The sequence below is a fragment of the Phocoena sinus genome, chromosome 15, assembly GCF_008692025.1.
Source record: "Phocoena sinus isolate mPhoSin1 chromosome 15, mPhoSin1.pri, whole genome shotgun sequence".
NCBI classification, from domain to species: Eukaryota; Metazoa; Chordata; class Mammalia; order Artiodactyla; family Phocoenidae; genus Phocoena; species Phocoena sinus.
The window spans coordinates 40,175,921-40,195,319 of record NC_045777.1 but is presented as its reverse complement, the minus strand read 5'-3'; the positions used below and the strand labels follow the sequence as shown (position 1 = coordinate 40,195,319).

At 34.3% G+C, this 19,399-nt stretch overlaps 1 protein-coding gene across 1 annotated transcript in view; it reads left to right on the top strand.

Annotated features, from left to right (window-relative positions):
• ESF1 (ESF1 nucleolar pre-rRNA processing protein homolog) overlaps positions 1–19,399 on the top strand; it is a 58,059-nt gene that overhangs the window by 8,403 nt on the left and 30,257 nt on the right. Inside the window, 5 exon segments of the mRNA XM_032605579.1 lie at positions 1,832–1,932; positions 2,930–3,082; positions 5,585–5,699; positions 7,380–7,527; positions 12,645–12,806. Of these exon segments, the coding sequence (XP_032461470.1) occupies positions 1,832–1,932; positions 2,930–3,082; positions 5,585–5,699; positions 7,380–7,527; positions 12,645–12,806 (679 nt within the window).

The window sequence follows — 19,399 nt, the reverse complement described above, 5'->3', positions numbered from 1 at the left end:
TGAAATTATTGCTTGGTTATATGATTGTGTTTAATTAAAAAAAACAAAGAAATCAACTGAAAAGCTGTTATAATAAAGCTCAGTAAAGGGACAAGGTATAAGATAAATATTTTTAAAAATGCTTCATTACTAGAATTAGCAAGAAGAAAAATTAGCAGCAGAAACATAAAAGCCTTAGAAATTACCTTAAACAATATGACCTATATGAAGTAAGCTGTTACACTTGATAAATAATACTTGAAAAACTTATAAATTTTGAGATACCATATTTCTAGAGAGCCCGCGTAGGTATTAAGACTCTAGGCTTTGTAGTATGACAGACCTATATTCAAATCTTGATTCTGATACATGCTGTATGATCTTGTGCATTTTATTGATTAATTTCTCAAATGTCTTTTCTCCTCTAAGTGGATATAACAGTAGTATTTCTTAAGATAGTGGTAAGGATTAAATGAAAAGAAGATCATGCTAAGTATTTAGTACAGTGCCTGAAACAGCTCTAAATTACTACTGTTCAGTTTAAATATTTAAGATGTCAGTTCTGCAGTTTTAGTATAGTTTCAATCAAAGTGTCAGTTCAAATGAAAGTTAAGAAAAAGGTTACCATTAATCATCTAAAAGAATAAACAAGTGAGAATGACTCACAAGTTTCTGAGAAATCATACCAGTATAAAAGGATTCACCCTACCAATTACAAAATCTCAACATTTTATAATGCTACAGAATTTAATAGCTTTGGGTAAAAGTACAGGGACAACTTGATGCAATAGGTAGATAGAAGAGTTTGTATGATAATTTAGAACAAAATAAACTTCTTGAGTACATGGTATTGGAACAAACGGACAAGTCCTTGTGTTGGAGAACTTAGTGCAGGTCCTTGTAATAGCCCCAAATGGTAGCCAGATGAAATGAAGAAAAAAATTTTAAAACTACTGGCAGAATAAAATAGAATGGTATTTTTGTTAAAGCTTGTGTTTTAGGAGATGGGTAGTAGAAATCTCTGGACTTACAAAGAGGAAAAAAAATACAAAGAATCAACAGATGTAAGCATATATACTAAAAACTTCTGCATTGAAACCTATTTTATGCAACTTAGATTAGTAAGAAAAACTTGGATCCCCTAGTGGATAAATTAGATATTTCAAACAACTCAAAAAAGTGTACATTAGTTAATAGATGAATATTAAGCCCAGTTGTATCAAAACAATGCAGATTAATACCATTATATTTCTTGAATCTCAAAAGTGGCCAAGTTAGAAAAATACCAAATCTAGGCGAGTGTGATTCCTTCTTATACCAAGACTATATATAACCTGTGTGATAAGATTGTCATCAGTTCTTTTTTATTTAAAGAATTTCTTTAAAAGAAAGCATTGGATAAACGATATGATTTTAGGGATAAGTTAGGTGTTACAAAATTATGTTTCTTCATTGTTTTATATATTTCTTTAATCATTTTAATATATCTCATTTAAATTATTTAATCCAATCATTTTTCACACGTGTGTGTGTGTGTGTCTGTGTGTTTATGTATCATTCCTTGAACTTAGAATCTTGTTTCACTTTTCTTAATTTTTCCCTTAGAGCCCAGAATGTATGGAGGAGATACTCTATTTTTGTTCCCAAGCCCACATCTGTTAATCCCTAGCCAAAATGACTATTTTTAAGATTATTCCTGAGGATGCTTTAGCTTCCTATAGTGGGTTTGGACGTGAAGCATTCTTGCTGTTTTCATTGAGTCCAGTTGTTTAGAGTTCCTGACCTTGACAGGTCTGTATATTATAAGAAAAGGGAAATATAAATTACATTAATCTTATTTTTTTGTGTTTAGATATATGCTTCAGAATTTGGAAAGGAGAGGATGAAGGAAGAGCAAGTTCAAGGACCAGTAGAGTTATTAAGCATTCCTGAAGATGCCCCTGAAAAGGACTGGTATTAAAACACTCTAGAAAATAAAACTAAACCTCATGAGTTTGTGTCACTAGTTCAGAATTCTGGTCACTTTAATAGTTGGGACTAAAGTTTACACTTGTGCCATTCATGGTTAAAACAGGTTTCAAAGCAGGTTAAAGTCTGTCAGAAGTGGCACACTATTCCAGTAACATTTTTTTGTGTGTATTTGTATTTCTATATTCATGAAAATTATTATCGCAGTTTTAAAAACATGTCATGATTAAGCTGATTTAGAGGTCTCAGCCTCATTGCCCTGAATCAGTAAGTTTTGCTTTTTTTCTGAGATGTTGCTTTTTATGTAAATGGAATTGAAACTATTTGCCTTCAAATTATGTAATTTCTCTTATTTAAGGATTAAATAGAAAAATACAAGAATAGTAGAAAAAGTTCTTAATCATCGTAATGTAGTATAGAAAAAAGTTTAAGGTAGTTTTTAATCCACTAGGTGGAGCTATATGTGTATTAATAAAAATTGGTGGCAAAAGAGAGCAGATGAAGACCCTCAAAGAATATGCTGTAGTTAAGTAAGTTGAATTTACACCACGTAGACTTGACAACACCTGAATAAAGTTTTACAAGATCAGTAATTTCTTTATAATAAAAGCTAATGCTTTCCTAGAATATTTTATAATACAGTGATCCTCTCGAGTGGTATTACTTGAGAAAGCTGTATGTGATAGCAAAACAAACAAAAAAATAGCTATTCTAAGAATTACAATCACAGGTAAGCACATGTAGCTCTTGCTTTCCTTTTCTAGATAGCAAATTCCAGTCAAAATCCCTGGTCTGTACCTGTCAAAATAATAAATTGGGCTTAAGTATTTAATGTTCATGAAGGCAAAATCATAAAGGAAGGTTGGATTGGAATAAAAACCAGTTTGTAATTTTTTTCTTGGAACAATTACATTTATTTTTTAAAGGGAGAGAGTATTTGTGTTCCTGTTTAAGTAAGCCTAATGAGTTTTTCCCCTTTTAGGACCTGTAGAGAAAAACTGAGAGATTATCAATTCAAACGACTGAAGTACTATTATGCAGTAGTAGACTGTGATTCTCTTGAAACAGCCGCTAAAATTTATGAGGATTGTGATGGCCTGGAATTCGAAAGTAGTTGCTCGTTCATAGATCTCAGGTAATCTAGTGTGTGTTGTACCAATTTAATCTTGTAGCACAACATGATTATAAGAATTGAAATATTAGAACTGGTAGTGCTCTCTGTCCTTTCACATTCTAAGAGGATTTTTTGCTTTTGGTGAACTCTCTTGTAGAACATCACTCTTAAGAAAGAAAACTGGAATGAGAAAAAGCTAAAGTATTAGGTATGAGTCACCTCACATTTATGTCCTTTCAGATATGTCAAATATGTTTTTAGGATGATGGGTTTTATGTAGCTATTTCTTTGCAGCTCTCTTTTAGAACTAGGAACCAGGGTGAAGTAACTTTTTAAAAAGCATTGAGGTGGAGGCAAAGGAATTTACTTGTAATAAACTAGTATCTCTTGATCTAGTGCCATCTACTTGTGCCATCCAATACAGTAGTCAGTAGTCATATCTGGCTTATTTACATTTATTTAATTAAAAATTTAAAAAAGCTTAAACTCATTTGCTTAGTCACACTAGGCACATTTCAAGTACTTAATGACCACATGTTGGACAGAACAAATACAGAACTTTACCATCATCACAGAAAGTTCTGTTGGGCAATGCTGCTCAGTGAATGGTGTTGCTGGCTTTATCTTCAGACTTGGGCATTATTTCCACCACGTACTCAGGCTACACTGACCCAAGCTGAAAAACCTTAGGTGTTTGGGAATGTCTGTTCTAAGGAAACCGGGAAGCCGAACTACTGTACCATTTTATCATTAACCTAGTTCTTTGAACCCAGTGAACCATTTTACTGTGTCATTTTCAATAGAAATCACTTGTTTGTATCCAGGTTTGTTAGCGGCTTTGTTCTCAAAATGAAATATTTTATGGAAAAAAAATGCATCAATTGATAATCACTGTGGCTTTCACACTTCAAAAGCATTCCAACTTGTAGAAGAATACAAGTAAAATTTTTTTTTTGCGGTATGCGGGCCTATCACTGTTGTGGCCTCTCCCGTTGTGGAGCACGGGCTCCGGACATGCAGGCTCAGTGGCCGTGGCTCACGGGCCCAGCCGCTCTGCGGCATGTGGGATCCTCCCGGACCGGGGCACAAACCCGTGTCCCCTGCATCGGCAGGCGGACTCTCAACCACTGCGCCACCAGGGAAGCCCACAAGTAAAATTTTTTGTATTGATAGTTTAGGGTAAGAGTTTAGCCTGCTTAAGTATATAGCATGAACGGCATATCTCATCAAACAAGACATTTCCTTCTCTTTTCTGTTAACAGTTTCAAAAGGAGGTACTTGTTTTGGATATATAAATAGTAGTTACCAAACATTTGTTAGAATGTCAAACTCTGCGTATCATGAGTTCATGTCCTCATGTTCTTTTCAGGATCATTTTATTCTTTCTGTTTCCTTTTTGGGACATTTTTATGCAGTATTAGAATAAGCTCTGGCAGTACCTAGAAAATAAGATCAGTGACCATGGAAAAATTTATATTCCCTGTTTTATTTTGTCATATATAATTTTATAAAAGAAAATTGAATTTTCTGCTGCCATCCTGTTATCTAGGGCAGGGGTTCCCAATCCCTGGGCCGCAGGCTGGTACTGGTCCACAGTCTGTTAGGAGCCAGGCTGCACAGTAGGAGGTGAGCGGCAGGCGAGCAAGCGAAGCTTCATCTGCTACTCCCCATTGCTCCCTATCGCTTGCGTTACTGCCCTAAGCCTAACACCCCACCCTCACCCCCCGTCCGTGGAAAAATTGTCTTCCACGAAACCGGTCCCTGGTGCCAAAAAGGTTGGGGACCACTGATGTAGACCTAATGAACCTTAATTATTCATTCCTCCCCTGAAAAATCATTTTTGATGCAATATACAGCCGGTGCTTTTTCATGTGTGGAAATAAAATCTCCTATATAAATGACAAAACCTAAATATAATAACCATGAATCATTTCTCTTTGCTTTTTTCCTCCCACTCCTTAGCCTGATGCCTAAGAATTGTCAAACAATTACAGTGACTGATTTACATTTAACAGCTATATATTTGTGAAAAAAATTATAAAATTGTTAAGATTTTTTTAGTCTTGAAGAATCAACCTTAAGCTTTTCCTTATTTTCAGTGACACCTCATATGTATGATACTTTATATTCAGAGCACTTACCCATTAATAATTCTATTTGATCTTCAGAATATCATATAGGAAGCCAATGACTGAGCTATCAGGAATCTAGGTCTTTTTGAAACATGAGGGACCCATGTGTGTTTACACCTGACTCATATTAACTGACTCCTAATGCAGGGTTTCTGCCTACACAGACTTCACTCAAATTTGGGGGAATTACAGATTTATAGCTTAGGAATTTCAGAAATTTTGTGCCAAGGTTATTTCTAACATTGTTTGCTTCATCTACATGTGTGTTCTGTAGAATCTCTTGTATGGTGTGTATGTATACACTATACCTAATTAGAAGAGAATCTAAACTCTGGTTGTTTATCACTGCAGCATATGTTTAAATAAATTTATTTTTTTCTTTGTTTCTTAGGTTTATACCAGATGATATTACTTTTGATGATGAGCCCAAGGATGTAGCCTCAGAAGTGGATTTAACAGCATATAAGCCAAGATATTTCACATCTGCTGCAATGGGAACATCAACGGTATTTCTCAACTTTAGAAAATACATAGCTGGACTCAATTTTTTTAAGAAAAGAGTTATTTACTTACAGCATCTTTAGAAATGGAAAGGATTCAAAATTTTAAAGCATAAGTACAAATAGAAATCAAACACAGGTGTATTTGCATTTTTATCTCCCACATGTGTTGGAACCTATTTTCAAATTTTTGTTATGCCTTTAAGCCTGAGTCAATTACCTGCAAATGTTTCTTTTTTCTCTTCTGTCTTTCCCATAGAGTGTTACTTCACTAGATTCTTTAATAAGTAATATGTTAGTTATTAATATCCTAGGGAGTAGGGGTAAGGAGGTAACAGATTACTTCAAATCACAGTTAAAACCAGTGGAAATTTAAAATAGAAACACATTTTTTCTGCAGATATGATCCAAAATTCTAAAAACAATTGAAGTAGAATAATTCAGGACTACTAGATGTCACATTAATGCTTAATAATGAACAGCCAAAAGATTTTTATTGAATTAGTATGTTACTTAGCTGCCTAGTTTCTCTGCTCTTCTACTCCATATACCTTCTATCCACAGCTGGACTCTGCAGCAGCCATACAGGCTTTTCATTGCCTTTTTTGTGACAAGCCACTGTGCTCTTCTGAGGATAGGCTGGTGGCAGAAAGAGAGCTGCTGTATCTGTCACCTGCAGCCTGTGGGTACTGTGTGGCCTTAATTAGTTACTGAGTACAGGGAAACCCCACCAGTATGCAATAAGTGAAGTCTAAAAGATTCAGTCACATAAAATGTAGGATCATGTTATTTTCAAGACTGAAAAATGGGCAAGCCTATCCAGCCAGCCAGTCTGGAGTTCCTATGGTCTGGCTGTATCATCCACATCTGTTCCAGTTCCATCAGTGGTTTTGTGGTTATCAGCTCAGTCTTAATTATCAGAATAAGAATAATTCTGAATGGTGACTAGCTGGAATTTCTCTGACAATGGCAACTGTTTTAAGGATTGGATCTCTTGGTGCCCATTTTGTTGTCCTGAACTGGAAAGATTATCCTGAGGGGGAAAAACAGCAAGGATGTGGGACCTGCCCTATGATGAAGATTAAACCTTTAACTGGACTCTGAGAATGGGGACTACATAGAAGACAGGAGCCAGTCACAAGATCGATGATGTTATAGATGAATTCCTGTGTTGTGGGGGTTTACTATACTTCCAACAAATAGATGCCTTTTTCATCAGTGGCTCTTAATCTCTTTTGGAAAATGGACCACACTGAGGTTGTGTTGAAAGCTTTATCAGCAAATTTCAGACAGTTTGTAGACCTCCTGAAATGCCTAGAACTCCAGGTGAAAAACATGTCTTGACTCATTCATAATAATGTTACTTTTTGCACTAGTGCATTTTCTTGTTTCTTTTCACCACAATCAGTCCATACACTGATGAATTTTTACTCCAAATAATAGAGTACCTTGCATATAGTAAAGAGTTAGGAGGATGAAGGCACAGGTTAATTGAAATGGTTCCCTTTCCACAGGTAGAAAACTTTTCATTAAGCATGTTATTTATTATTTGTTTTAGCATGTCTTAACTTTTTTAGTTTACTGTTAAACATACAAATTAACGATAAATATTCTTTAACAAGTTTGGGTTGCTGACATTTCCATTTTTATTTTATTTGTTGTTTTTTTCTTATTCATTGGTGAAAGGTGGAGATCACTTGGGATGAGACAGATCATGAAAGAATTACAACACTCAACAGGAAGTTTAAAAAGGAAGAGCTTTTGGACATGGATTTTCAAGCCTACTTAGCTTCCTCTAGTGAAGACGAAGAAGAGATAGAAGAGGAGCTACAAGGTACTGTTCATCTTTTGGTGTTCTACATTTGTAAGCATTTGGATACCTAATCTAGACTTACTAATGGAAATAAGTTTGACAGTAGCTTAAAAGGGAATATCAAACTAATCTTCAAACTGTCTGTGAAGCAAGCTCACATACACAGTATTATATACACCTTTAGATAGTAATTGAAATTTTTTATTTAAAGGTATTTTCTTAGCCTGAATTTCTTGAACCAAAAACTCTTTGAAACCCTGACCTCACAAAAAAAGTCTGGCCTTTTAGACTAGTCATGATTGTTGTAGTAATGCAATCACTTAAACTAGTAAAATGCTTTATTACCCCCTCCTTTTTAAACTAAGAACTTCTTTTGGATTATTTTTTACATTTCATTTTTCTGCTCAATTAGTTTACAAAGTAGACTCTTTCTGTCCATTTGGTGATTATCCTAGAAATCATGACTTGTGTCCTTATTAAAGTTTAATGCTAATTAATATTTTTACCCTCCTAGAGAATACAAGGAATCTTAAAACAACTTTCATGCTATTCTGTATATTGTAATTCTTAAGTCCCATAGGACATTAATATTACTCTTTTGTTTAAATTTACCCACATTTTCCATACTACTTTTGCTCCTTATTCTTTTCTAAATCTCATACTTCTGTCTGGGATCATTTTCCTTCTGCCCTAAGTATATCTTTGATAATTTCCAGTAGTATCTACTGGTGTCAAGTTCTTGAATTTTAGTTTACTCTAAAAATTTCCTTTTTTGCCTTATTTGTGAAGATATCTTCACTGGTAAAAAAAATTCTAGGTGGACAGTCCTCCTGTCTCCACATTGAGGATAATATCCTGCTGGCTTCTGGCTTCATTGTTGTTTTTGAGAAGTCAGCCGTCAGTCTACTTTTTTCAGTCTTTTGAAGGTTGCCTGGATTTTATTCATTGACTGCTTTTAAAGTTTTCTCTTCCTTTTTGTTTTTCTGCAGTTTTAATATGAACTAAGAATAGATTTTTTTAATTTATTGTGCTTGGGGTTGGTTGGGTTTCTTGTATTTGTGGCATGGTATCTTTCAATCAGTTTTGGAATATTCTCAGCCATTATCTGTTCAGGTATTTCTTCTCCCCTCTCCTCTGGGACTCCAATTAAATATGTTAGATCGTTTCACTGTAACTTCCATGTTGTTTCTCTCCTGTATTTTTTATCTATTGTATTTCTGTGTTGCTTTCTGAATATTTTTTCTTACCTATCTTCCAGTCCACTAATTCTCTTTTCAGCAGTGTTGAATCTGCTGATGGACTGTTCATTGAGTTAATTTTGATTATTATATTTTTTTACTTGTAAAAGTCCAGTTTGACTATTTTTCAGGTCAGCAATATCAACTTTTTAATGTTTTTTACTCATTGCAGTTATTTTCAGTGCCTTCTTTTATTTCTGTAAACAGAGGAAACATGTTTTTGTAGTGTATGTCTGATAATTTCAGTATTTATTTCAAATCTTTTGGAGTTGATTTCTGTTACTTTACAAGATACTTCTCCTGTTCACTTGTATGCCTGGTTAACTTTTTGTGCCAGTTTGATATTTGAGGTGAGAGTGTCTCATCAGAGAGGACTTTCATTTACTCTGGTCATTCTGGAGCCACATCACTCCAAATTTTAAGACTTGAGGTTCCCTGGACCTAGTGGGCAATGCAAGTCTGTGTGAGAGCTAGTTTACTTCTGGTTGACCCTTGCCCTCGAGTATATCCTTTTGGGTCCCTACTGTGGGACCCAAATGTGGGAGTACTAGCTGGTTCTTTAACTTTTGTCTTCTTAGCCTGCCAGGCTGCCAGAACTGTAGGTTAGTCTCGCAGCTGTTTCTTTGGTAGATCAGTACATGCACTCAGGGCAAATAGGTCTTGAACACTGGGGTCATCTCTCCGATCACCATCTTCTCCTTGATTTTGACTTGGTAATTCTTCACTAATTTGTCAGTTCTTTGAAGTTTTCTTTTTTAAATCCCTCTGAATCTTTTAAAAAGATTTTTTTAAACACTTCATCCAGCTTGATGTCCTCAGTAAAATGGTTGGTCTGAAGTGTACCTAGCTTCCCATTAATGGAAGCAGAAGTTCTCAGATTGTCTATATCTTTATCTAAAAATTTTTTTGACGATTAAAATGATCGATGGTGTATTTTAAAATTATATATGTTGTTTGCTTAAAATAGCTCATTTTTTAAAAATAGGGCCAAAAAACCCCTTTTCCCTTATATTGGATCTGGCTCTGTTTGGAAATTTGGTTGCTTGATTGTAATTTCTTATTAGTTTTTGGTTGATACTCTCTCCCAGATATCTTCACACTTTCATTTTTGTTTATTAGATGAATTCTCAACCATGCACAATTACGAGTAAGATAGAATTATGTGCTGACAGCAAATGAAGAACCATAAAAGTTAAACATAAAGTATTTTAAATTAGCAGGAGTGAATATTCTTACTTTTATTTATAGCCTGACATTTTTCATACCTGTCCTTTTGGTTTTTCTTTTGCATATATATTATTTTTATAATTTACAATTTTATAAATGTGAAATTAAGTAAATCCTAAAATGCTTCCTTAGTATTATCATAGGACCATTAAACCTTAACTTTCTTAAGATCCTATGATTTTAGGCTACTGAAGATACTGCTTCACTGATCTAAGTTTTTCATAAAGTATTACTCTTGAACTCTGTTTACGCATTGAATGGAGAATCATGTTTAATCATTCCAGTTTCTTTGTTCAGAAATCTCATATTAATAAAACCACATAATTTCTTAGGTATCTACTAGTCTTTGAAAAAGTATATGATTTGCAGTGGTAGTTATATGGACACAAAAGCCTTCACATTTAAGGCCTTGATGGCTGTTGCTTGTTAATTTCTTTGGCATTCTAAACAGTTGAGTGACCATGTTATTTTTAGTGTATACAGAACAGCTGAGTCTTTCTCAAATAGCCTTTACATTTTTTACCCCCATAGATACACTAATTTATCTACATTTTCTTTTATTTATATACCTATATGGTCATTTAACACTTTTCTGAAAATTCTGGATAGTTTTTCTTTAGTAGCAGCTCTAAGATAAAGGAAAAAAGGTCATTCCGTGTATTCTTAAGAGGATTGAATACAAGTTTTTCAAATAGGTTTTCTTTGTTTGCTTTGGGAGAACTTAACTAGATTTTGAAATGACATTATTGAATACATTAGGGCAGTAAATATTATGGGAAGATAACCATTAATTTGTCAATATATTCTTGTTAAGGACTTGGGCTTTGCTGATTCAAATCCTGACTTCACCACATAGTGAAGTTACTTAGGTTAGGTTTTCTTAGCCCTCAAGCCTTCTCTTTCCAAAGGTATGAAATGAGGATCATAATAGTACCTGCTCATGGTTGGAAAAATTGAGGTAATGTATGTAAAGTCTTAGCATACTACCTCATGTCATATGTCTTTACTTTTAAAACTTTAAGGATTAATGGCTTTTTGTTTGAAATATACTAATTAACTTTTTTAAAGCATGCATTTTAATTTTTCTTCAGTATTTTAATTGATTGCAAAGTCACTTTAATCTATAGTTTAGTACCTCTGATAGATACATTTAGTATATTTGAATGCCTTAGAGTTACTATATGTTCCTGTTGTAGTTTATAAGAGATTATACCAGGGTTTCTTACATTTACAGTTAATTTTTTTCGCCTTTTATATTATTAAGGCTTTCACAAAGTTTTGTCCTTGAATTGGGAAAAAACAGACTTCCATGAGTTAACCCACATTTTAGAGTTTCAGAAAGTAAAATTTTAGTACTGGAAAAAAATCAATTTAAAGTAGGCCATCAGAGACTTACCACTAAAATTTCAACCTGGAAGGAACTTGCTTCTAATTATATTTTCAGAAGTAAGCTTTTAATAGAAAGAAATACATTGCCATTTTGTTAATGTGTTCCTGATGTTTTATCCATTGAATTATGGGATACATGACAGAATTCCATCCAACATTATTATTGTGGCACAAAGCACAAACAGGAAAAAAATGAATTTCAGCTGTTTGAGTGAAAATGTAAAAGTGTGATAGGATGGAAAGAATGTCGTGGACTATTTTTTATTCATTTAGAGAAAAAAACTATAAAAACATTTACTTAACCAATTTTTTTCACATCACCTTTTTGAAAATGTAAGGACAGTCTGTTAACATTGATGTTTCACAGCTGAATGCTTAATAATGTCAGACATATTTAGTGACCAGTTAGCCGTAGCTCATAGAAGGGAGGGTCTTCTGTATGCTACTTCTGAATTTTCCTATACTGGGGACATTTAGTCAATTCAGTAAGTATGTTTTGCATTAAAACCCAGGTTCTTAATTTATGTTTTTGACTTGGAGAATTACAGTGGAAATATAGAGCAAACAAACTTTTCACGTATTAGTTTTCTTTCGTATTTTTTGTCCATGAATTTTATACTGTTCTGTTGTATTATAATTATTTTTATGAAATTAGGAAATGTAAACGTGAATATTTTCCACATGAGGAAATTAATTGCACAAACTTCTAATTTATTCATTTTTATTCTTAATGTATTAATGAGATCCTGAGAGTAAGCATGCTTGCTCACTATCAAATGGAAAGGACACATTATTCTTTGTTTTGGATTACAGGCAACTTCCTTTATCTGTATCATCAGCATGAATGGCTAAATCCATTTATCAGATGCATCTCAACACTATTCAGGCTCCTTTTATTGACCATACATTTTAAAGCCACACTGTTGGATGGTGGGAGACATAAAGAGGAAAAAAGTGCCATCCCTGCTATCTTGCTTGTAGGGTGGAAAAGTCTAAGGATGTTACATGACTACAGGATTATTTTGAAATATGAATTTTAATAAAAAGAGATTCCCAAGTGTAATATTGTGACCATGCTAACTTATATTGCAACTGATTTTTATCATAAATAAGACCTAAGTCATTTAACTCATTTTGTATTAAGAAATTTAAGTCTGATTTTGATATTCTATTGTTATAGTGTATCTGACATTGTTTAGAAGGGTGCTGCAGTGACTGAGATTAAACACTGAAGTTAGAAGTAAATTATTTCTGTGTATTAAATGAAATTGATCTTTTTGTTAGGTGATGATGGAGCCAGTGTAGAAGAAGGTGGGAAAACAAAAAGAAGCCAGAAGGATGATGAAGAACAAATTGCTAAATATAGGCAGCTCTTGCAAGTTATTCAAGAAAAAGAAAAGAAAGGCAAAGAAAATGATATGGAAATGGAAATTAAGTGGGTTCCAGGTAAGAATTAGATACTAACTAAATGTTCACTTGTTTTCCTTCGTTTGGGGATGTTGGATATAAAAGAAAAGAAGATCAACTCTTTGGAAACATAAACTTTAAAAAATCATATTTTCAAGGAGTGTTTTGGTGAGGAAGATAACATGATATCTGCATGCATGATTTAATTCACTTTGGCACCAGCGTTTTCTACTCCTGTGGCTTATTCTTTGTCTCTTTAATTTACTAACTACAAATTATCCATTTATAAAAGTAGACCTTTCCTAGGTTTGATTCCAGTATTCTCAGGTTATAGAAATTTGAATCCAGGCACCATGTATTCTAAAGTCATTGAACTTTTTTTCAAAATATGTTATTAATAAGTGGACTTTTCTCCAGTAACTGCTACTAGACTTTAATTAGTGAGGTTTCACTAACACAAAATATGTAATACATAGTTTTCCGTCTCAATTGTGCAATGTTTGAGTAGTTTTGAACAAAGAAGTACAGCATCGTAAGTGGTTTTTATAACTGCCTTGAAGAGTTCAATAACCCAATACTAGTACAATAACATTAAAACCATGTCAAAGCTAAACAAAGAGAAAGCTAGGATAAAGGAGGGTTGTTGTCTAGCATATGCATTTTTTCTTAACCATCCTGGGCAAATCAGCATGTATCTTTGCAAATAATGTGGGGTTTTTTTTGCAAATTACTGCTTTTTACATATATGTATATCTTTTAAAGGTAGGTATAATTTTTGACAAGGATTCAATTCTTTTAGCCTCAATTCGTCTCTAGATGAAAAAATACTACTTATAGCACCATTGCATTAACTGTTCTATATTCAGTTACTTCTGTTTCTTACACTAGTATGTTTTTGCACTGAGAGTGAAATATCTGTTAGGTTGTTTTTATTTGAGGGGGCGGAAACTAGGATATTTTGATATTTGAGGATTGATTGACTCTTGCAGTAAATTTATTAGGATATACACATATCTTCTGCCTATTTCTATAGGAACATAGTGCTATGTTATAACCCATTTGTTTTAAATGTTTGGCTTTTGCAGGAAGTGGTGGTAAGAAAAAATGAAGTTTAGTAGTGTTATCCTATGAACAGTGGTTGAGAGAACTCAATTAATTTAGCCTGGAGAGGAAAAGTCTAAAAAGTGACTTAATAGTTATTTTCAAGTACTTGGAGGCTGAGTATGTAAACAGAGACTTAATCTCACATACTACCTCAGAAGTCAGTGCTTTTACCAGTGGATAAAAGTTGAAGGAAAGTAGATTTCAGTGTAAGGTAAAGAGGAATTCTCTATATCATTAGGATTGTTCATCAGAAGAGCACAGAGGCTGCTTTAAGGAGTTGAGTGTCCTTTGTCAGTAAGTCTCACAATAAGGCAATACAACCATACCACTCAGAGATGTGTGAAGAAATTTTTTTATATGAGGTCCTTGGATTTATGATTCCAAGAAATGTTGAATTTTGTCTTTTAGTCAAGTATGTTGTAATTGCCGCTTAATTCTAATCTTAGAATGAGCTTATTGAATGAAGATATTTTAAATGAACATATTTTAAATTGAGGTATTCAGGTGACTATTTGAGAAAGAAGATTTAAAATAAAGTTGATTGCAGAGTTTTATATTAAATATTTTAGAGCTATATTGAGTGGGCCAGATCTAACCTTTGTCTTTATTAGTACAGTTATGTAGTGCAAATACCAAAAAGTGATACATAGGAAGATTTAAGCAGTACAGTTTTCCTAGGATAAACCTCACTTAGTCATGGTTCATTGTACTTTTTTTATATTCCTGGACTCAGTTTAGTAATGTTTCATAAAAGATTTTTGAACCTGTGTTAATGAGGAATATTTGTCTATAGTTTTCGTTTCTTGAAATGTCCTTAATTAGCTTTTGGTATCAGGGTAATGCTGATCTCATGTGATGAATTAGCAACTGTTCCCTTTTATATTTAGCAGTACATTTTTATCTTGACTTTGCTATTTGTGGATGTGATATTAATGTCATATAAAATATTTTGAAAATGTAAAATGAAAAATTAGCATCTGTAACTCCATTACCCTTATTCAGCCACTGAGTGATTAGGTAGATTGTGGTTTAATTTATCATTTTTCTATTGTTGAATATTTAGTCATGTTTCTGATCTTTCATTACAATAGGCCCATGGCATTGAAAAGAAATTTGATCTAAGGCCGTTACCATTCCCAAACCCACAAATATCAGTACTTCCTTAGATCTCTTCACTTTTATCACCAGCCAAGTAATAGGCTTGCTATTTTAGGGCCTTTTACTTATAAAAACAATTTTTTAACAAAGATGCTTGTTCCCACCCACCCACCCCATTTTAGAAACGTCTGTGCATGTGAGAACTTGTAGAGACCACAAGGAGAAGCTAATGCTGGCAGTCAGGCTCACTCATCAGTTAGTAACGTGACTTCCTCACTCACATAGCCGCTTTACATATGCTATGGATCAACCTGTGGTTCTCTCACAAGCTGTTAAAACTACCAGTGTCCAAGCCTCAAATTTAAAATCTCAGATGCCAAACATCTAGAATGTTATAAATAATCTATAGCTTTTTCCATATTTTAAATTATTTTCGTAGGCTAGCTTCCCAGAAATGGAATTACTAGGAAAGGACACGGACACTTTTTGTGTCTTGAGATTACTGCCAAATTGCTTTCCAAAAGGGTTGTACCGGTTTTTAATGCCTTCAACAATGATGAAAGTGCCAGTTTCATGGAATTATCATCAACATTCGCTATGTAATTTTTACTCTTAGATGAATGAAGGAAAGTTGATATTTTGCTATATAATGCATTTTTTAAAGTCTTTAACCATAGTATTTTTGAAGGCCCCGTATGGGGTATTATTACCCTGTGAATCTTTGGTATGGATGTGCACACAAGTGCGTGCGTGCATTTTCTTTGTGTATGTAAATGTAAAGGGTCTTTTATATACTAGACATGTTAAGTGAGAAAAATGAACTACTCTTTCAGGATCTCAGTTTACTTATGTGGAAAGTGGGACTAATAATACCTTTCTTGCTTAATTTGAGATATTATAGAGTACTTTGTAAGCTACACAGTACTATTCCTGTCACACGTGTATTTTGTTGAATTTGTGTCTTAAGAAATGTATGTTCCCAGTAACAATTACCCTGAACCGCAGGACTTTTTTGATGTTATACTTCAGTAAACCACAGAGGGTCAGTATGAGATTATAGTATATCATGCATCAGTTTTTCTGTGGCTTGAATTTCCAAAATATTAAACTGCATAAAAATAAGTACTCTTAATAATCACTAACAGTTGCTGCACTTGGCGTGGCTTGAAAGAAATTTTAGTTTAGACTGTTTAAACTTCCTATCTTTTCACGTTGGATTATACAGTGTAGTAACATTAGGAGTTTAATTCTTCGAGGGTAAGTGTTAAGGGAGGCAGATAACAGGTACATGGGTGTAACAACTGGAGTGAACTACTCTTTCTCTTGATGTTTTAGTTTCTCATGTAGGTGTGATAATACAGCGTTATTAATTGAGATTATAAATGATTAAAAATGTTGAATTTTAAGATTTTTAAGGAACGTTGTAATTCATTGTTTTGATGTGGAGTAACATTGCCCATCTCAATGTGTTGCTAATAAGGTATCCTGCCTGACTCATTTTGATGAGTAGAGAAAGTGACACATGTAATTAGCATATTGAGACTTTATCGATGAATGTGCTTCATTAGGGAATTTGTAATATACATATAAATAAAGCATAATGAGTTTTATCTCATATATTAAATAACCTCCCCTAATAATTTATGTGATAGTAATTTTTTGTGGTAGATACTGCAAGCCGTGTATTTTAATCTTTGAAATTTCATCCAGAATATGAACAGATAATGACATGTTTCTTTGTCTATAATCTTAAAGGAAATTAGATATGATAAAAGTCCTCTTTTTCTTAGTTATCTCCTGATTAATAGACACAGGTGAAAAGGATGTCTGGTCTTTTTTCTACTCATCGTCCTGCAGTGCCTGAACTTTCCTTCAAATATTGAGCATATGCTAAGAACCATTCTAGACACCATGTGAGCAAAACATACAAATCCTTGACCTCATAAAGCTTATATTTCTGGTTAAGGGGAGACAGATAAGTCTTTAGTAAGAAAGATATTTGAGCAGAGACTAAAGGAAGTGGAGGTCGGGGGTGAGCCATGCAGAGGAGATTGTGCGAGCAGAGGGGATAGCAAGTGAGTGGCCTTGAAGCTGTGGCTTATCTAGTGTGTTTGAGGAGCAGCACAGAGAACAGTGTGACCACAGTGAGTGAGTGAAGGAGAGAATAATGGATGATGTCAGAGAGGTAATGGGGCCAGATCATGAGGGTCTTGCAGACCATTTTAAGGGCTTGAACATCTCTGAGTGAGATGAGAAACCATTGGAGTATTTAAGCTGAGGAGCAATAAGATCTGACTTGGTATTTTTCCAGTTTTATTGACATATAATTGACATATGTTACTATATACGATTAAGGTGTACAGCATAATAGTTTGACTTACATATATTGTAAAATGATTACTGCAATACGTTTAGTTAGCATCCATCATCCCATAGATACAATAAAAAGAGGAGCTGACTTATTTTTAACAGGACCAATCTGGCTGCTCTACTTGAGAGTAGATTAAAGTGGCAGGGAGGGACAAAATTGGGGAGATCAGTCAAGAGGCTATTGTAATAATCCTGAGATAATAAAGATTGTGGGTTGGACAGGTTTTCAAGGGAACTTCAGAAACTCTCTTCGTCACATGTAAGATGCCTATTATATATTGAAATAGACGTGCCAAGGAGATAGTTGGATATCCAGTTTAAAGTTCAGGGAAGAGGTCAAGACTGGAGATATAAATTAGAGAATCTTCATTGTACAGATCTCTGTAAGTAAAGAGCACCAATGGAGTAATTGTAGGTAGAAAAGAAAAGAGGTTCAAAAATTGATCACTTGGAGTACTCCAGCATTTAGAGGTTGAGGAGAGTTGAGCAGGGACCATCCAGAGGTAGCTGGGAAGAAGCTACCTGAAGCAAAGGAGGAAATTCAGGGTTGTGGGGTATCCAGGTGCCCAAGTGAAGAATGCATTTCAGTGAGAAGATGGGTCAGTAAAATACAGACTAAGAAAAACCATGGAATTTAGCAATGTAGAGACCATTGAAGAGTTTTGGTAGAATGGGGAGGATGAGCTTAATGGGGTTAGGAGAGAATGAGGAGTGTGGAATTGGAGACAGTTAGGAGAGACAACTCCTTTTTCTAAAATATTTGACGATTAGGAAGTTGCAGGCATCATCACACTTCATCCTTAAAAAAATACTTCGACACGTAACTTCCAAACACAAAGACATTCTTCTACATAAGCATGACACTATTATCACACTAAGGGAATTTAATATCGTTAAAATAGTAGTCAAATTTCTCACTCATTCCAGTAATATTCTTTACAGTGTTTTTTCCTAATCCAGGATCAGTCACTTTTAAAGTGTCTACAGTAGTTGACTTATAGAATACCCACAATATGGATTTGTCTGATTGTTTCCTCACAATTCAGCTGAAAAGTTTTTGGCAAGAATTTTCCATGAATGATGTTGTATACTTCCCATTGCTTCACATCAGGAGGCACATGTCAGTTTGTCCCATTTTTTGTGCTGTTAACTTTGCTCACTCAGTTAAGGTGGTGTCCTACTGATTTTTCCATCATAAAGCTCCACTTTTTCTTTTGTAACTGATAGGTAATTTGTGCAGTGTGTGAATATCCCGTTCCCCAACATTTTACTTGGTGATGTTATAGATTTTTATAGATTTATAGATCCTTGCTTGAATCAGTTATTATATTGTTAGTTGCAAAATATTGATTTTCTGTTTCTGTCATTTCTTCTACATTTGTTAGTTAGCATTCTAACTTATGCTAGTAGAACTCCCTCTAGAAACTGGAAGGGAAAGTGAGATCAAGAGAGCATTTTTCTTTAATATGAGAGGAAATAGCAGCATGCTATATTACTTCTGGGAGTGATCCACAGACAGGAAAAAATGATGCAGAGAACTACATTCTAAAGTAGGCAAAAGGAGTTGGAATGTTTTTGCTCGAGTGGAGGAACTGGCCTTTGGTAGATGTGCATGGACATTTCATCCATTGTAACAAGAGAGAAGGGAAGGAATATGGTCACAGAGGGTAATGAGTAGAAATGGTGGTGGGAGCTTGTGGTACACTTCTATTTGCTTATATTTTTCTAGTGAAATGGGAAGTAAAGTCACCAGCTGAGAGTAGGGATGAGGTGGGGAGGGGGCGATTGTAATGATGGACCGTAGTATCTATGTTGGGTTAGGAGGGAAATGAGGGTATATTGGGGTGACGGATGGGGGAAAGGTCAGAGGATTGATGGACTGTAGGTCCCTGTGAGACAAAAGAATTGTTAGCCTTGGGGTACTAGAGAGAATAAAATGGAAGGATTGGAGCTAGTGGTTGAGGAGTAGGATACTTGAAATTAAGATTATGGTGTGTTTGCAGTTTGGGTAATGACAGTTCTAGTTATGGGGGGAGTTTCTGAGATTACAGGGAGTATGG